The 15498-nt window shown below is 49.0% G+C and overlaps 2 protein-coding genes across 6 annotated transcripts in view; one reads left to right on the top strand and one right to left on the bottom strand.

The window, feature by feature from the left end:
- SNX30 (sorting nexin family member 30) overlaps positions 1–6742 on the top strand; it is an 89006-nt gene extending 82264 nt beyond the window's left edge. The window contains exon 9 of the mRNA XM_024562015.3: positions 652–6742. Coding sequence (XP_024417783.3) covers positions 652–711 — 60 coding nt within the window. The 3' untranslated portion in view covers positions 712–6742. The remainder of the gene's footprint in view (positions 1–651) is intronic.
- A 3124-nt stretch (positions 6743–9866) lies between these two features.
- The window catches only part of SLC46A2 (solute carrier family 46 member 2), a 35294-nt gene continuing 29662 nt past the window's right edge, over positions 9867–15498 (bottom strand). For all 5 annotated transcript variants that reach the window (XM_071221219.1, XM_071221222.1, XM_071221220.1 and 2 more), the window contains one exon: positions 9867–10603. In XM_071221219.1, the coding sequence (XP_071077320.1) occupies positions 10546–10603 (58 nt within the window). In that variant the 3' untranslated portion in view covers positions 9867–10545. The remainder of the gene's footprint in view (positions 10604–15498) is intronic.

Genomic DNA, 15498 nt, shown 5'->3' with positions numbered 1-15498 from the left:
TTCAAATTAAAACTATGGATTATTACACCCATATTACTCCCCTACCAACCACACTCAGCAGGCCTTACTCCTGCCGGCCCCTGTACATAACAGTGTTTGGACATAATGAAACAATAAACACAGAGGTCCCTCCCATCATCTTCCCTTTGGGGAGACCCAGGAGGAGCCCACACAAGCAAAGGTGAGGTTGGTGAGGAGAAGCAGGTTTCCACTCCCTCGGAGTCAGGTGGCTGACTCATTCCAATAAGACTTAGAGCCTTACGCAAGCAGCACCCACACCTGGAGCCGTGTCTCCGTCCTGGCCGAGAACCTAGGGCCTCGTCAAGGGTTTGCAGCCTGGTCTCCTCTCAGCTCCTCGAAGGGAAAGCATTTCTTTCGGTAACCCCGTCTCCCCTCAGCAGATATGAGCATTCAGTATGGACGGTGCACGTAGACCTTGTACAGATGCTGTGAACTTTCGTACAAGTGGGGTGATGTATTCAAAACCAACACCTGTTGCTTCCCCTGTTTCTAGTAGTTAGGGATCAGGTGTGTGGGTGTCATCAGACAAAGGTGACCCAGCAGGAGTGACAGGACCAGAGCAGAGTTAAGACGCTGACCCCGAAATCTGAAACTCGCTGCTGATACTGGCTGCGTGTGTTGTTGTTTCAGTGCCTCATGGCGTGGGAGTCGGTCATTCCACTGCTGCAGGAGAAACAGGAGGCCAAGTGAGTTCCTCCTCCGGACGGAGACTGCTCGACCTACACGGGGCGCAGCGCCCCATCCCAGAAGTCCCTGCTGTGCCAGCGCGGCAGCACTGAGAAAACCACCGCAGGAACATCTCTCCTCATGTATTTCTTTCCCATCCCCACCTGCCTTTGTCTGACAGTTGTTTTCAATTAGTATTTATTCCCCGGCCGAGTCCGGAGGGCTGTGGTCATCTCAGCCTAAGCAGTGTGCCCCCATGCTGTGAAGGGACCTGTGACGTGGGACACCGCAAAGATTTGACAGTAAGGGACAAGGTGTCCGCAGCCAACATTCTGACACTTTGTTACAGTTTCCTATTTTGGGACAGCGGAGTTAGTTGCCTGTTGAGGAAGAGAACCGGGGTCCTGCTTTCCAGGGACACGAGGAAGGCATGATCAGAAGGCCACTCTTGCTTTGCAAGGGTGCACAGCAGCTCTGGGCCTGACGTCTCTGAGCATCCACACGTCAGGAGCCTAGCAGGAGGTGTTGGCACCTCCGTGGAAGGTCCTTCATGTACAGCGGCCTGTAGCCGTGAGTGTGGCCAGCTGCCTGCTGGTGATGGGTGATGCCTCTTTTACGGTTTCTGGTGCAGACAGGACCACTGAAACCAGTGTCTGCGTGCATCCGCGCCAGAGCGAGCCGCCAGCATCCTGGTCCTCATGCGGTGCCCGGGGAAGCTGCAGGGACCGCGCTCCCCAACTGTGGTTCTGACAATAGAATGCAGTAGATTGGAAACTCCTTCTGTGTAAAGTGAAAAAAGGGTGCGTTTTTTTCTGTGACATTCTTCCATGTTTTTCTTTCGCTTGTTAAACGTCAGCGGCCTAGAGAGCAGGCCTGTCAGGGAGTAGCTGATGTCCTGAAGGCAGGTCGCTCCCCGGCGGTTGAGATCACTGGGCAGATGCCAGGCCCCGCCACCCACGTCTCCTTTGCGCAATGGCTGTTACCTCACCAAAAATTCCTAGTTTAATGTTTCCTATTATGTCCACTCAGTGTTTGGGCAACCTTGTGGTGAGAAGCTGGCATGTTGTTGCGACACAGCCAAGATTTTGTAAACTCAGTGCGAATGGCCTACATGAGGTGCTTTAACCCGCACTGGGGTCTGATCAGGGAGAAAAGTCAGCGTCTGGTCGGGCCTCCGAGGTGACGTGAGCAGCAGCGAACCCCCCTCCCAGTTAAGCAGGACCCGATGTGCAGCCGGGTTCCTGGGGACTGACGGCTGCACCTGGACTCTTGGTTTCAAATTGTTACCAGGTTTGCTTTTCAAATCGACAGAAACACAAGCGGACAAAAAAGGAACTTTTTTTTTCTTCTCCTGAAATGAAGCTCTATATGTCATGTTTGTGTTCTTTCATCTGTGGCTCTTCCCTATGAAATTATAAATCTCAAGCAAGTGATAGTATTTTTTTAAACGGAACAGCTGTGCTGAGACCCTGCTGCACGTGGAAGTTAATCAGCGAATGGCAGCCAGCGTGTGGTGTGTTGAAGTTGCTTCGTTCCACTCCCAATGGCAGATATGACCTCCTGTCGGCCACGGCTGTGCTGCTGTTGGGGAAATCGGACAGCACAGCGCAGCTCGGTTCTGTTTCCTTGTGTCTGAAACAGTTTAAGTCTGTCGCAGTTTAAGTCGTGATTTTTATATTGGTGGGTACTCGACTACACTGTTAGAGCCCTTCTGTGCCGTCCCAAACCCTTGGATGTGAATTCTCAGTTTGGTACGATTAGAAATGATTCCTGAAGTAGACACATAAGAACAGTCCGTCCACCCCAAGGGGCGATTCAGTGTTTCGTTCTACCTCTAAGCCATCACGGTGGTGTGGGTGGGAATGCCCGGGTCCAGCCCGACCGCTTGCTGGAAGAGTCAGGGCAGGTTGACGGCCCTCTGTTGATATTTGGTAGAAGACACTAGACAGACCCAGTAGCAAATGCTCACCTTCGGGAATGTGTGAAGACTTGCCTTATGGAATACATGCTTTAAAACTGTCGCTCGGTGTAATGAATACTTGGAACTGTGGCAGGGGTTACAAGAAGACTAGGCTCTAGTCTGCTGCTAGTTGCCAAAGCCAAGGGACATTCCCGTGTAAGGGTTAGTTGAGAAAGAAGGCAGCCCTTCAAAAAGACATCAAGTTCATCACCAGGACATTTGGGGAAGGGAGCAGGGTTCGCAGTCACCCCCCCCACATAACCGGAGGCAGAAGGCTAGCTCTGAAAGGACTTGGGCATCTCGGGATTGTGTCTTTCTCTGGTCCCCACGTTGGTTTAAGACACCAGAGAGAGCTGGAACAAGGCGAATTGCCCTCCCGCATGCCATTGACCACAGAGCTTGGGAAGCCAGTTTATGCGATAGACTTCCTTGGAGAGAGAGCCTAGGCTGTGGCACCGGACAGGGGAAGGCTGGACCAGAAGGAAAGGGACAGCAGGCAGTGAATGAAGGAGGTCCCCCAGTCCTTCCCACGGCTCCCTCGGGCCCCTGAGGGTCAGCAGCCCCAAGCATTCACCTCTTCATTTCAGTCAGCACAAAAGTGATTGATTCCTTGTGGGAAGTGGAACCCGGAGACTTCTGTGCCAAAGACTGCCTCATAGAGGCTTCGTTACCCCATCCCTCTTTGCTCCCAAAGCCGTGGTGCTGAGATCACCAACTCCTGTCTTGTATTTACTCTCTGGGAGACTTTTGGTTGCAGACACACCTTACCTCAGGCAGACAGACTCAGGCAGGTGCTAAGGCTCTGGCACCTGGCAATAGAAAGGCCTCCCTGTCCACCGCCCCTGGGTCTGGAGAGCGAAAGGTTTCATTACCCAGGTTGGAAACCCAGGCTCAGGCAGAAGAGAGAAGTCCTAGAAACTGAGCAGATTTTAGAGTGAATGATGTTGAAGAGAGCGGTTGTGACTGGTCCAGATATGGACCCTGCTCTTTTTTATCATATGGTGGGTCAGCAAGAAGATCCTAGGCTACCCTGCAAGGAACCACTACCCCTAATGGAGGAGGAACATCCTACTCTGCCAGGTCTGGGGTCAGGATTTCCCCTTTAGGCAGACAATGATGATCCCTGGTGAGCCCAGATAAGTGTGGTTCTAGAGATGACTGGCCCCTGTTTCACTGCGCTGCCCCTTGAACTCAACCAGATACCTTTCTTTAGCTGAAATAACGAAGCCCAGCACCACTGAGGATCGCAGTGAATGTAGTGTAAGTTTGCCTTCATGCCACATTTCAGCCACAGCCAGACTGTGTCGTCCATGTTGAATGTGTCTTCTCCGTGACCGTCCATGTGAGAAACTAAGCGCACACTTACTGCTCATTTCTTGCGAAGCTGCCTTCTATTTGGGATGGAACGGTGGGAAGTCCAGCCCTTGGTGGGTCGGGGGGGGGGGGGTGGCACATGATGGCCCCATGGCAGTCTGAAGGTGGAGTTTCTCTCGGGACGGTGTCAGTTCAAGCGACACCCAGGGTTTGTGTGCCTTGGCCCTGCTGTTGACAGCACTGAAGTCATGGGCACGGGCTCTGTTTTGACACCATTCACTGGTCATTGTCTGCACTCTCTCCTGACTGGTGCGAGGCGGGGACAGCGAGGCGCAGAGCGGCCTCTAGGTCTGTGTTGGCCTCATCTGCTCGGGTCTTGAGATGGGCTGGAGCCAGGCTCTGCTCTGGCTGCCCCAGAAGGTGCTTCCACTCAGAAAATGGGCTGCCCGTGGCCAGGGCGTGGGCGCACCATCCGCGACCCTGCCTTCCTAGCCGCCGACTTTAAAGGCCTACGGGAACTGGGTGACAGAATTCTAAGGCTGGGGGGACACTGCTGTGGTCATTCCCATTTACAAAATTACGTTAGGAATGGGGGTTTGCCTCTCACTTTCAAAAGTCCTCAAGATGGCAACCGATTGGACTTACCCTCGCCTTACGTTTTCTCTATTCAGATGGCAGGTGGCATTTATCAGTAAAGTTGAGGAAGATGTCATCCCCTGGGCCAGCCACATGGAGCTGGGTATGTTGGAGTTGTTCTCTTCCCTGTGATTTTTAAAATTCAGTGAATAATCCAGAAACCCCATTTTGGATCAGCCCACCCCATGGGGGGGAGCTTTTTGTCTGAAGGATGTCTGGTCTCCCCATAGCTGCACAGACCAGAGTACCGCAGGGCTGACTGCATTAGAAAAGGTGAGCAGGGACCTTACAGGGGGTTGGCTGTTCTTTCTTAATCACGTGTGTTTGAAGTGCTTCCTGGGTATCCACTCTGTTCTGTGGGGCAGAAAAAATATATTATCCAGGTAGTTTTTACTACTGTAGACAGCCTATAAATAAGTACTTTGAGAAAATAACTTAAACCAGTAAGATTATTTGCCCCATACATAAATATTCTGTGTACTTAGCACTAGAAAATCAACAAATCCAGACTTTTAAAAATGCCCTAAACTGTTAAGTTTAATTCTACTTTTCGAGGATTTGTCAACACCTATTAAAATGCCTTATTCTTCAACTAGTGTTTTTTAGATTCTGGATAAAAGAGTTTTTAAAAGTGTAATCAGTTGTTCCGCTTCAATACTAAAGGTCTAACGTAGCCAGTCGTCAGTCCTCTTAAAGAAACAAGCAAGAAAGTGAGGTTCCCCACTGGGGCTCCCCTGTGCAGCGGGGAAGCTAAGCAGTGCTATTGCCAAATGCTGTTTTTGATGATGTAAGGAAACACAGGGACCACAAACCCCTTTTTTGTCCTAAAGTGTAAAAGATTAATTTAGCGCCTCTTGGCACACTTTTGATCGTAGAGGGTACCTAGTGTCAGCCCGGACAAATCACAGAGATGCAGAGAACTCTCTGGATTCTGACAACATTAAAGGTTTACCCTGGTTCTGCAGAGAAGCTTCTTCAGAGATGCTGTGGGGGCCTCAGAGCAGTATGTTTCAGAGAGAAATTCTCCACAGGTTGAAATGCCAAAAACATAAGACGTATTGTGTTGACTCACATGATTTAGTCCATTGTAACAGAGCTGTTCTATGAAAACCAGTAATTGAGTATTGCACACGCTCCCTTCTCCCCATGTGATTCCAGCTCCCCGTGGGCCAGGTGAGAGCAGGCAACACCTGTCGGCATCCCCATTTCACAGGCTGGTTCACAGATGCAGACCAACCCTCGGGTCCCCTGCTGGAAAGAAGAAAGGGGGGCTGCTTTCACCTTGGTGCAGAAATGGAGCAATGAAAATAGGTTGCAGACAAAATTGTGAATCAGGGTGTTGAAATGATGCCTGTGACAGCCGGGCCTTCATGGAACAGCAGCCAGCACCAGCCACCCAGACACCTCTGAGGCTGGGGCCCGCCCAGCAAACGCCCTGTCTGATGTGCTTCTGCGCACCTGCTTCCCGAGGTCCCTGAGATGGGGGTGCGTTGAGGAACAGTGGGCACCCGCTATGTTCCCATGAAATAAACTGCCAGCAGACTTTCTAACTTGTATTTTAACTGTTGAAAAAGATTTTTAAGAAATCTTTTGCTTAGGTCATGTCCAAATTATGGACTGTATTTCTTATGTTTAGAAATCATTCTTTACATTTAAAATTTTAAGAGGAAAAAAACCCTTCTGAGGTATTGATAAAGCCCTTCGCATAAATGTGTTCCCTCCATGCTGCCATTAAGCCAAACCAAAAGCTGTGAAAATAAAAACAAATGTGTTCAAGAATGTGTGCAGGCGAGAAAGCGTTTTTATTTACAGATCAAAGTCTTTGTCTCACAAAGCTACCAAGTTTTAAAAAGAATGTCACCTTTTCTTCCTTGTTGTGCAACCCAGAGATTGTAAAAAGGGGGAAAAAAAAGAGCTTCTGTTGCATTTTTGATGCTGGCACGAGGTTTTTGTCCACTTTTTGTTCATGTATCTGTGTATAAGAAATTCTGTCCGTTGTTTACTATGGGATTAGTATTACATTTTGAGGTAAACAAAAGAATTTGTATTGCTTGATAAACTGTTAGCGTGTAAATTTCCAAGCTTTCTTTACCTCAATTAACTTAAAGTAATGGACCAATAAACCTATAAAAGATGCTTTCTTTACCCGGAGTCAGGTTCTCATTTGTACCCCTGTATAAGAGCGAGAACGTGCATGCCTCTTCCTTTTCTCTTCTCCCAAGTTTGCCTGCAAGTGGGGACATACAGCACAACAGAAACAACATATCGCTGAATAATTTCTACTCTTCACTTTTTTGTAGACTTCTCCTCAACCTGCCATCTCCTACCAGTTGGCACCAGTGAGGGGAGGAGAGGAAACTTCCAGGTGTCCTTAGCCATACATGACACCACGATGGGCGAGTAGGCTGGCAGCCCAGCCAGCCGCCCAGGAAATTCCACAAAGGATTTCTTCCGCCTCTGTCCCATAGCAAAGCACTGCACCATATTCTGGGACAGAGCCAGTCATTTCCTGACTTCTCTTTGACTGCTGAGATGTAATTTAGACATCTGTAAGGAAAGAAGAAACGTCTCTGGTTCTTTAGAGGTTACAGTGTGTTGCAAATCAGGGACCAGCATGCTCGGTTAAGTTCTCCCAAGGACGACAATGGACTGGAAAGGAACTTACACTGGTGTTAAACTTGGCTTACTGATAGTCGACATCACTAATATAAGGCAGCCCTACAAGATGAGGCAGCAAGGTGGGATAAGAGAGACATCAAATTTCAGCTTTTCCACTTACTGTGTGGTGTCAGGCAAGTCACATCTCTCTGAACTTCAGTGTTGTGACTTTTGAATGGAGACATGCCCTCCCTGAAGGGTCGCCGATTGGACTAGCTGTGAGGTATGCAAAGCCCCTAAGTGTCTGCTCAGCACTCATTATATGACAATCCTTATGGGAAGACTCCTCCTATAGTTTAATGTGGTCCACTTCAACATTAAGCATCTTCTAATAATAATCATTCCTGGATGCTTTGTCATTGAAAATTAAAAAGCAGGCCCTGGCCAGTGTGGCTCAGTGGATTGAGCCCCAATCTGAGAACTTAAAGGTCACTGGTTGGATTCCTAGTCAGGGCACATGCCTAAGTTGCAGGCCAGGTTCCCAGTTGGGGACATGTGAGAGGCAACTAATTGATGTTTCACACATTGCTATTTCTCTCCCGCTTGTTCTCCCTTCTTTCCCCTCTCTCTAAAAATAAATAAAAATAAAATCTTTTTTAAAAAAGAAAGAAAATTAAAAAGTGGGATATACCTTTTTTAACTGGTTTCTTTTAAGGAAGATGATGGAGGTAGTATGCTGGAGGGTTCCATGGGAATAGATTGGCACAAAGTGATAGAAAGGGAGCTGGAGATTTAAGAGATTTCTGTGATGAGTGGGGAGAGGCAGAGATGACTTGGAGACCTCCAGCCCGGGAGAACTATGAAATCAATCAGGAGGAAAACAGAAAAGATGGAGTGAGTTTAGATGATGGGCTAGAGGAGAAAAATTTGGACTGGATTTCTGTTGGTGGAAGTCAAGGTGGAGGTGTCGACTGGATTGCTGGAAGGGGAGTTCTGGAAGCTGCAGGAGTAAACTAGATCATTTGGGAAGACAACCAAGGACATGCTTTGGGGGCCTCAAGAATTCACAATGCAGGGAGAGGAGGAAGGGACTGGGGACAGATTTTAGGGAGGGAAATCAGGACCACAGAGTAGAACAGTGGCTCTGAAGCCTGAGGGCTTGTGAAAACACCAGTTATTGGGCACCACCCACAGAATATGATTCTGGAGGGCCCGAGAATTTGCATATCTACCAGGTTCCCAGGGGTTGCTGCTAGAACATCTCTTAGAGGAAATGGTGACCTGGGGAGAGTGGAAAAGGTTTGAAACCGCTACTTTAGTGACAGGTGGGGTGGAACAGGAGCCACTGCTGAGGCTTTGAGAGCCCAGACCAGGTTAAACCCACAGTGAAAGGCAGGGTCAATGTGAGCAAATAATGATTTTTTAGGTGTTCAGAGCAAGCTTTTTAGGAGCAGGAATGAAGAAGCCAGTGATTAGATTCATTCAGGTTGGGGGAAATTTCAGGGGCTGGGGTGGGAGAAAAGGGATGAGCATATTGGTGAGAGTTTAAATAGGAGCAAGGCCTTGAACTCATCTTCCCCATTCCACCTGCTGGGTATATGTGGCTTGTCTCAGTGAGGGGCTCTACCTGAGCGGTTCCTAGTTGCCTGAAACCCAAGTCTGAGTCGTTCTTGTCTCCATCAGCTTTACCCTCTCCAGTCCACTCACCACCACCTCCTGTTGAACTCTAGCACCCAAATATTTCTGCAAGCCCACCTGCTGTTCTCCATCCTCAAAGCTTCTTACCCCATGTCAGTCAGCCATTCTCCTTCACCTGGCTTACTGCAAGGGTCTCTCTGCTTCTCTCCTTTCTGCAAATCTTGCTCTCTCCTTCCTCCACCAGTCCACCCTCAGTGCTGCCAGACTGCTCTAAGATACAAAGGTAAGCATTCTGTGCTCCCGCTTAAAACCTTTCACCAGTGAGCCCCATTCCTCTAGAGAGAAACATTTTTTAAAGGCTAGATTTGATGTTGTTCCTCCTCACCACCCCAGTATCATCTCTCGATTCCATCTTGTTACCTCTCCCTCCCCCCCTCTTTGCTGCATTCACATTGTGTTACTTTATCTTGCGACGGGTTCACCTTCTGGCCTTCCAGAACGTTGTTCCATCTGCCTGGAGTGTCTCCCAACTTCTGGCCTTTCTAATTCCTTATTCTCCCAGTCTTATCCTGTGGCACCTCTGAGAACCCTAATCCGGACTATGTGCTCCCTTATGCTGGCGCTGACTATAGGGTGCCTCATTGCCTGCTCTTCTGTTTGTCCCAGCCGCTCGACGGTACGCTCTGCTAAGGCAGCAGCGGCCACGTTCTCGCTCTTTCTCCGCACCTAGCACAGTGCTGGGACCTTAGGAGATGTACCAAGAAGTGATGTTCCTTCCCTGCAAGGGGTCAGAGAGATCAAAGCCTCTGAGCCCAAATGCTCTGAGATTTAAGAACTCCGTGTCTGTAGTGACAGAGGACATCTCATCCGGGAAAGAATGAGTCCCATCCACACTATGAATGTTGACTTTATGAGGAGGTGAGTCTGCTTTTACATATGTAAGTAAACGAGGCAATAAAGTTGCCTCAACATAAAATGGCTCCTTGTGTATTTCCTCTCTCCTCTCCCTTCACACCACTCACTTTGCAAAATATGGTTGACCAAAAGTATTCAATTTAATATTTCATTAAATAAAAAGTCTTGATATTTTCTTTTTTTAAAAAAAGCAACAGTGACAATGACAACAAAACTACCCCCAAGCCAAGAAAGAGCCTGAGCTCCGAATCTCTCGCGCGTTCACAGCTCCCAAGGCCTCAGGAAGAAAGCTACCTTTTCTCCAAAGTTTTATTTTAGTTTAAAAAATATTGACTGATGTTCGCCATCAGCAGTTCCTATGAAAGACCCTTCCACATTCCCCCAGGCTGTTGAAAATGCGTGCCTTTGTTCTCCCAGGGGACACCCAGCACCATGCCCAGGTGACTAGTCAGCCCTACTGTGGAGCCCGGGAGGCAATTTCTGGAAGGAATAAAAGGCTGCTGTCTGAAGCTCCTCGAAGCGTCTGGTATGGCCGTGCATGCAGCTCGCACATAACCATGAAGGTTCACACCGAGCTGCCACAGAACCTGACCTCGGCCTATCAGGGCGTCCGAAAGCTGAGAAAGTTCTTCCATCCCCAGGAAAATGCTTTTCCCACCCACCAGGGACCCCTGCACCAGAGCAGGCCATTCGGAGGCTGACTCTGGCTGGGACTCAGGTTTCTTGGCAGTGAGTTGCTCTGGTCACCAGTCCCTGGTCCCTTCCTTTGGTGTTTTCAGCTCCTGCAGGCAGCACCTTCATCTCTCTGTGACGTCTGCCTGTTTTGCCCACGAGGCTTGTTTGTAGGCCACGATGCTGTAAGAATCGACAAGAGAGAATTACAAGAGAACAGCAGAACTGGGGCAAAGGTGTGCTTTGTCCTCCACACCAATGGCAGGGAGGCTTCTAGCCACCTCTTTGTCACTGATAGATGAGAGACCCTATCCATGACAGCATCAGAATGCTGGACCGAGTGGGGAGAGATGGCCCGAGGGAACTTCTCTCCTTCCAAGCTCGTCCCAGTCACGTGACATCTGCAACTCTTTGCCTCTCCATTTCTCTGGAATCTCTTTCCATCTCTCTCCTACCTGAGGATGAACTCCCTCAGGATCTGGGGTCACTAATCCCAAGTAGAATTAGCTGCCTCATCGCCTGCCTTTCCACAGCCCCTTTACCTCTTCCATAATCATTACATTGATTAAAGATATCCACAGATAAATGCATGTGTAGGAATGTGTAGGTCTAAGTTGAAATCTTGGATCTGTGTGACCTGGGGGTCCTTGGTTTTCTCGTCTGTTTGAGCTCTAAGTACCTCAGGTTCTAAGCTCTTCCTGATGATACAGAACACTTGGAGCTGCTGGATTGGGTATGAGCTTAAATCCAAACCTGTAAAGGAAAGCTCTGCGGAAACTTCCAATCACTGTGATTCCCCACCTTCCATGCACCCCAGGACTCTACAGAGAGGGGCCCTTACTGGACTTAAAACTTATATTACAAAACTGGCAAGAGGAGAGCCAAGACTTGGAGGCAGCTAACCCAGGACCACATGAACTCCAGGGTGCATCCCTGACCCTGCAGCTGAGCCCGGTCATGGACCACTACAGCACAGCCACAGGGTGATGGGCAGCCCCAGACTTCAAGGTCAGCTGACAGGAGGCCCTGGGACGTGATGGGCAGCAGTGCTGGTAGTAGGTGGCATACCCTTTGACGGATCATTCAGTCATTAAACAAATGCACTTGAGTACTTCTTGGATGTCAGGCTCGCTACTGGACACAGAGGGCACATGGTGAGCCAGCCTCCACGGTCCCTACAGGGAGCCAGCAGGCTGTGGGCGAGCACTTAGACCAGATACTCATTACATAATCACCACTGGTCATGCGATGAAGGAAAAGGAGAGGAGGCTTGGGAAGCAAATAAGAGAAGGATCTAGTTCAGATCAAGAAGCGGATTTTCTCAAATCCTCTTTGAAAAAATGGTGTTTAAGACCACAGCTGGGTGGGTTAAGAAAAAGGTGTGGGTGGGAAGGGGGGGCAGCATGAGGGGAGGCCAGGGGGACCGAAGCATAGCATTGGCAGGGTGGTGAGTGGCAGGAACAGGAGCCTAGAGAGGTTGGTGAGGCCAAGTATTGCAAGACCTCGTGGTCCATGGTGTAATGTTTGGGTTTCATCTTAAGACCATTGAAAGTCAAGTGTGGCGTTTTGAGCAAGAAATGACATGGTCTGATTTACCCTTCTGGGAAGTGGCTCCAGCCACCTGGTGGAGAGAAGATGGGAGGTGAACGAGGGTGGGTGTGGGAAGCGTGACTCAGAGGCTAATTCAGTCAGTCATCCAAGTGCTTTGGACTAGGGGTGGCAGCAGAAAGAAGGAAAGATAAGGATGAATTTGAGGCACATTTGGAGGTAGACTCAGTGGGGCCTGATGGACTGGCGGGGGGGCGGGTGGAGAAAGGAGAGGGAGGACACAGTGACTCTGAGTGGTGGTGCCATTTGAGACAGTAAAGACTGGAGAGAGAACAGACTTGGGAGAGTGTCAAAGCCGAATTTTGGAAATTTAAATGATAATGTGAAGTTTTGAAAGTACCTGAAGTGACTTAGAACAGCAGTTTCCAACCTTTTTGGCACCAGGGACCAGGTTCGCGGAAGACGATTTTTCCACAGATAGGGGGGTGGGGCTGGTGTCGGGATGATTCAAGCACATTGCGTTCGAGCTCACCTCTTGCTGTGCAGCCCAGGTCCTAGTAGGCTGGGACTGGTGCCGGTCCCCAGCCCAGAGGTTGGGGACCCCTGACTTAGAGAATATAATGTGAGACGACAACTCAGAGCAGAGCCCCAAAGAAGTCTTCCATTTGTAGGTTTGTGGAGAAGCGATTGTAGAGGTAGGAGAACAACCAGGAGACGGAGGTGTTGAGAAAGATGAGTGACAGTGACAAGTGCCACCCAAGGGAAGAGTGATCAACAGTGTTGGGGGCCTCCAAGAAATTGTGGGGTGAGGAGTGCAGAGTCCACAGGGTTCAGCTTTGAAGAAGTCCTATCTTAGCGAGAGCAGCTCGGGGCAGTTGAGCTGGGGACATCAGTCTGTAGAGGGTTTCAAAGGATATGAGAGGGGAATCCATGAGACAGCACGAGCAGACCAGCCTTCTCAGAACTTGGCTGTAAAGAGAAGGAGGAGGAGGAGACAGTAGAGAGGGTGGTGGATCGCGCATCAGTCCTGGCAGGGCGAATTCAGGACAGAGAGCAACTAACTAGTGCAGTGAGCTCTTGGAGGAAATGGGAGAGGGGACACCCAGACACCTGGTGACTTCTCGTTTTTAAAATTTATTTGTTTTTAGAGAGAGGGGAAGGGAAGGAGAAAGAGAGGGAGAGAAACATTGATGTGGGACAGATGCACCCCAACTGGGGACCTGGCCTGCAACCCAGGCATATGCCCTGACTGGGAATTGAACTGGTGACCTTTCAGTCTGCAGGCCAGTGCTCAGTCCACTGAGCTACACCAGCCAGGACACCTGGTGACTTTTCTAAGAAGCAATGTCACTGAGTGGATAAGGGAGACTGCCTGGGCTCAAGTCTGGTCTCTGCCACTTACAGCTATGTAACCTTTGGCAAGTCGCATAATACTTTAGACTCAGGGGTGTCCAATCTGTGGCCCATGGGCCGCATGCAGCTCAGGGTGGATATGAAAGGGGCCCAACACAAAATCGTAAATTTACTTAAAACATTATGAGAATTTTTTTGTGATTACATGTTGCAGCATATTTAATGTGTGGCCCAAGACAACTCTTCTTCCAGGGTGGCCCAGAGACACCAAAAGGTTGGACACCTGCTAGATTCAGTTTCCTCATCTCAAAATGGGGGTAATAACAGTAATTACATAAGAGGACTATATATCAAATGTGTAAAGCTGTGCCTGTCAGATAATAAGGGCACATAAGTATATGTAATTAATATCATTAAAAAGGGTGGAGGGCCCTGGCTGGTGTGGCTCAGTGGATGGAACACCGGCCTGCAAACCAAAGGGTCTCCGGTTCAATTCCCAGTCAGGGCACATGTCTCGGTTGCAGGCCAGGTCCCCGGTGAGGGGTACATGACAGGCAAACACACAATGATGTTTCTCTTCCTCTCTCTCTCCCCCTTCCCCTCTGTCTAAAAACAAGTAAATAAAAATCTTTAAAGAACTTTTTAAAAAACCTTTAAAAAAAAAAAAAGGACAGGGGAGGAGAAGAATAGGATGGGTATAAATGAACATAGGTTTGTAGATTTACTTTGGGGAAGATGGGGCCATTCTCCTCTGATGGCTTCTGTTCTCTCTATGAAGCACGAGGCAGTGGCTAAGCATGAGTGCGTTGGGTGGGGAGTGGGCTGCAGATGGGCAGAGTCAGATGCTCAGCATCTCCCTATTGCACATGAAGAAGAGCATGCAGGAGAGGGCAGGTAATGTGAAATCGGCTCACTTTGGTACCAGGAATGGCCAGAACCAAAGTCCCTTCTCACAAGTAGGATGTTGGCAGCTGAAGCCCAGGGACCTCTCCTCCCAACCTCCTCCCTCCACGGGCTCCTCTGCTCCCTGCTCTGACGTGCCTCCCTGGGTTCTTACATCCTTGGGATGCAGCTTTTCTTTCTGTTGTTAGAGAGATCTACTGGTCTTACCTGTGGATCTCACTTAATAATTAATGGTACAGCCTTGGCCTCTTCTAGCTATAAGAACTTTCCCCTTTGTGGAAGGGAAAGGTAATGAAAACACTCCCTTTACACTAGAGATTCTCAATCTTGTTGGTACATTTGTATAACCCATAGAGCTTTTAAAAGTTCCTGTTACCAGGCTGCACCCCAGATCAACTGAGTCAGAACCGCTGGGGGTGGGATCCAGACTTGGGTAATTTTCACATTTCTCTGTACAGTGATTCCATTGTACAGCGGGCCAAGGAGGCTTTGTTCGCACAGGGCTCCCTCTACTGCTAAATGTCTACAAAAGGGGGAAACAATTAGCAACAGCCGAAGCACCTCCTTCACATAAGCACTCAGTCACCTACTTGACTGATTCAAGACTCTGTCCCTGCTCCTGTGATGTAAGGTTGCAAAGACCACTCATGGCCTATTCAAGTTTCCAGGCATGGAACGCATGACTGTGTCCAAGTGCGTGTTACAAGTGCATTGGGGTGGGCCGTCAAGGGCAGCACACCTACTTCATGTGCCCTAAAAGTCTCTTAAGGAAGTCAAAGCATCCGACTTAGCACACACGTGAAGCAATGAAACCAGGACGGAACCAGTTACTGTGTTTTCTTATTGCTTTCATTGGTCTATACCTGTCTTTAACTATGACACCCATTGACTAGTCGGACTTGTTTTCTTTTGTTGTTTCATGGTTTTTGTTTATTTAGGTGAAAGGAAATATTTCAACCTATTGCTGATCAAATAGAACTGGATAACTGCCAAAGGCACTGCTATCAATCCATTACGGACTTGGACAAAGAGCTGGGGCTGCTGAGAAGCTCGCATCGCAGGCTGGGTCCCGGACTATTCGGCCAAGGCTCCCAGGAAGCAGGTGCACAGGAAAAGAGCTAAGGCCTGGGCAATATGAGGACAGGTCTGGCTCAGCTCTACACCTCGAGAAAGTGAGAACTGGGCCAGGAGGGCACTAGTGCCTCTGTTGGCACCGATTTCCTCAGCTGTTTGAGCTTCACATCTTATTATTCTTTTTTTTTAAGATTTTATTT

This window comes from Desmodus rotundus, chromosome 1 (assembly GCF_022682495.2).
Source record: "Desmodus rotundus isolate HL8 chromosome 1, HLdesRot8A.1, whole genome shotgun sequence".
Lineage (NCBI taxonomy): Eukaryota > Metazoa > Chordata > Mammalia > Chiroptera > Phyllostomidae > Desmodus > Desmodus rotundus.
The sequence above is the reverse complement of the archived record's forward strand: the minus strand, read 5'-3'. Positions and strand labels throughout refer to the sequence as shown.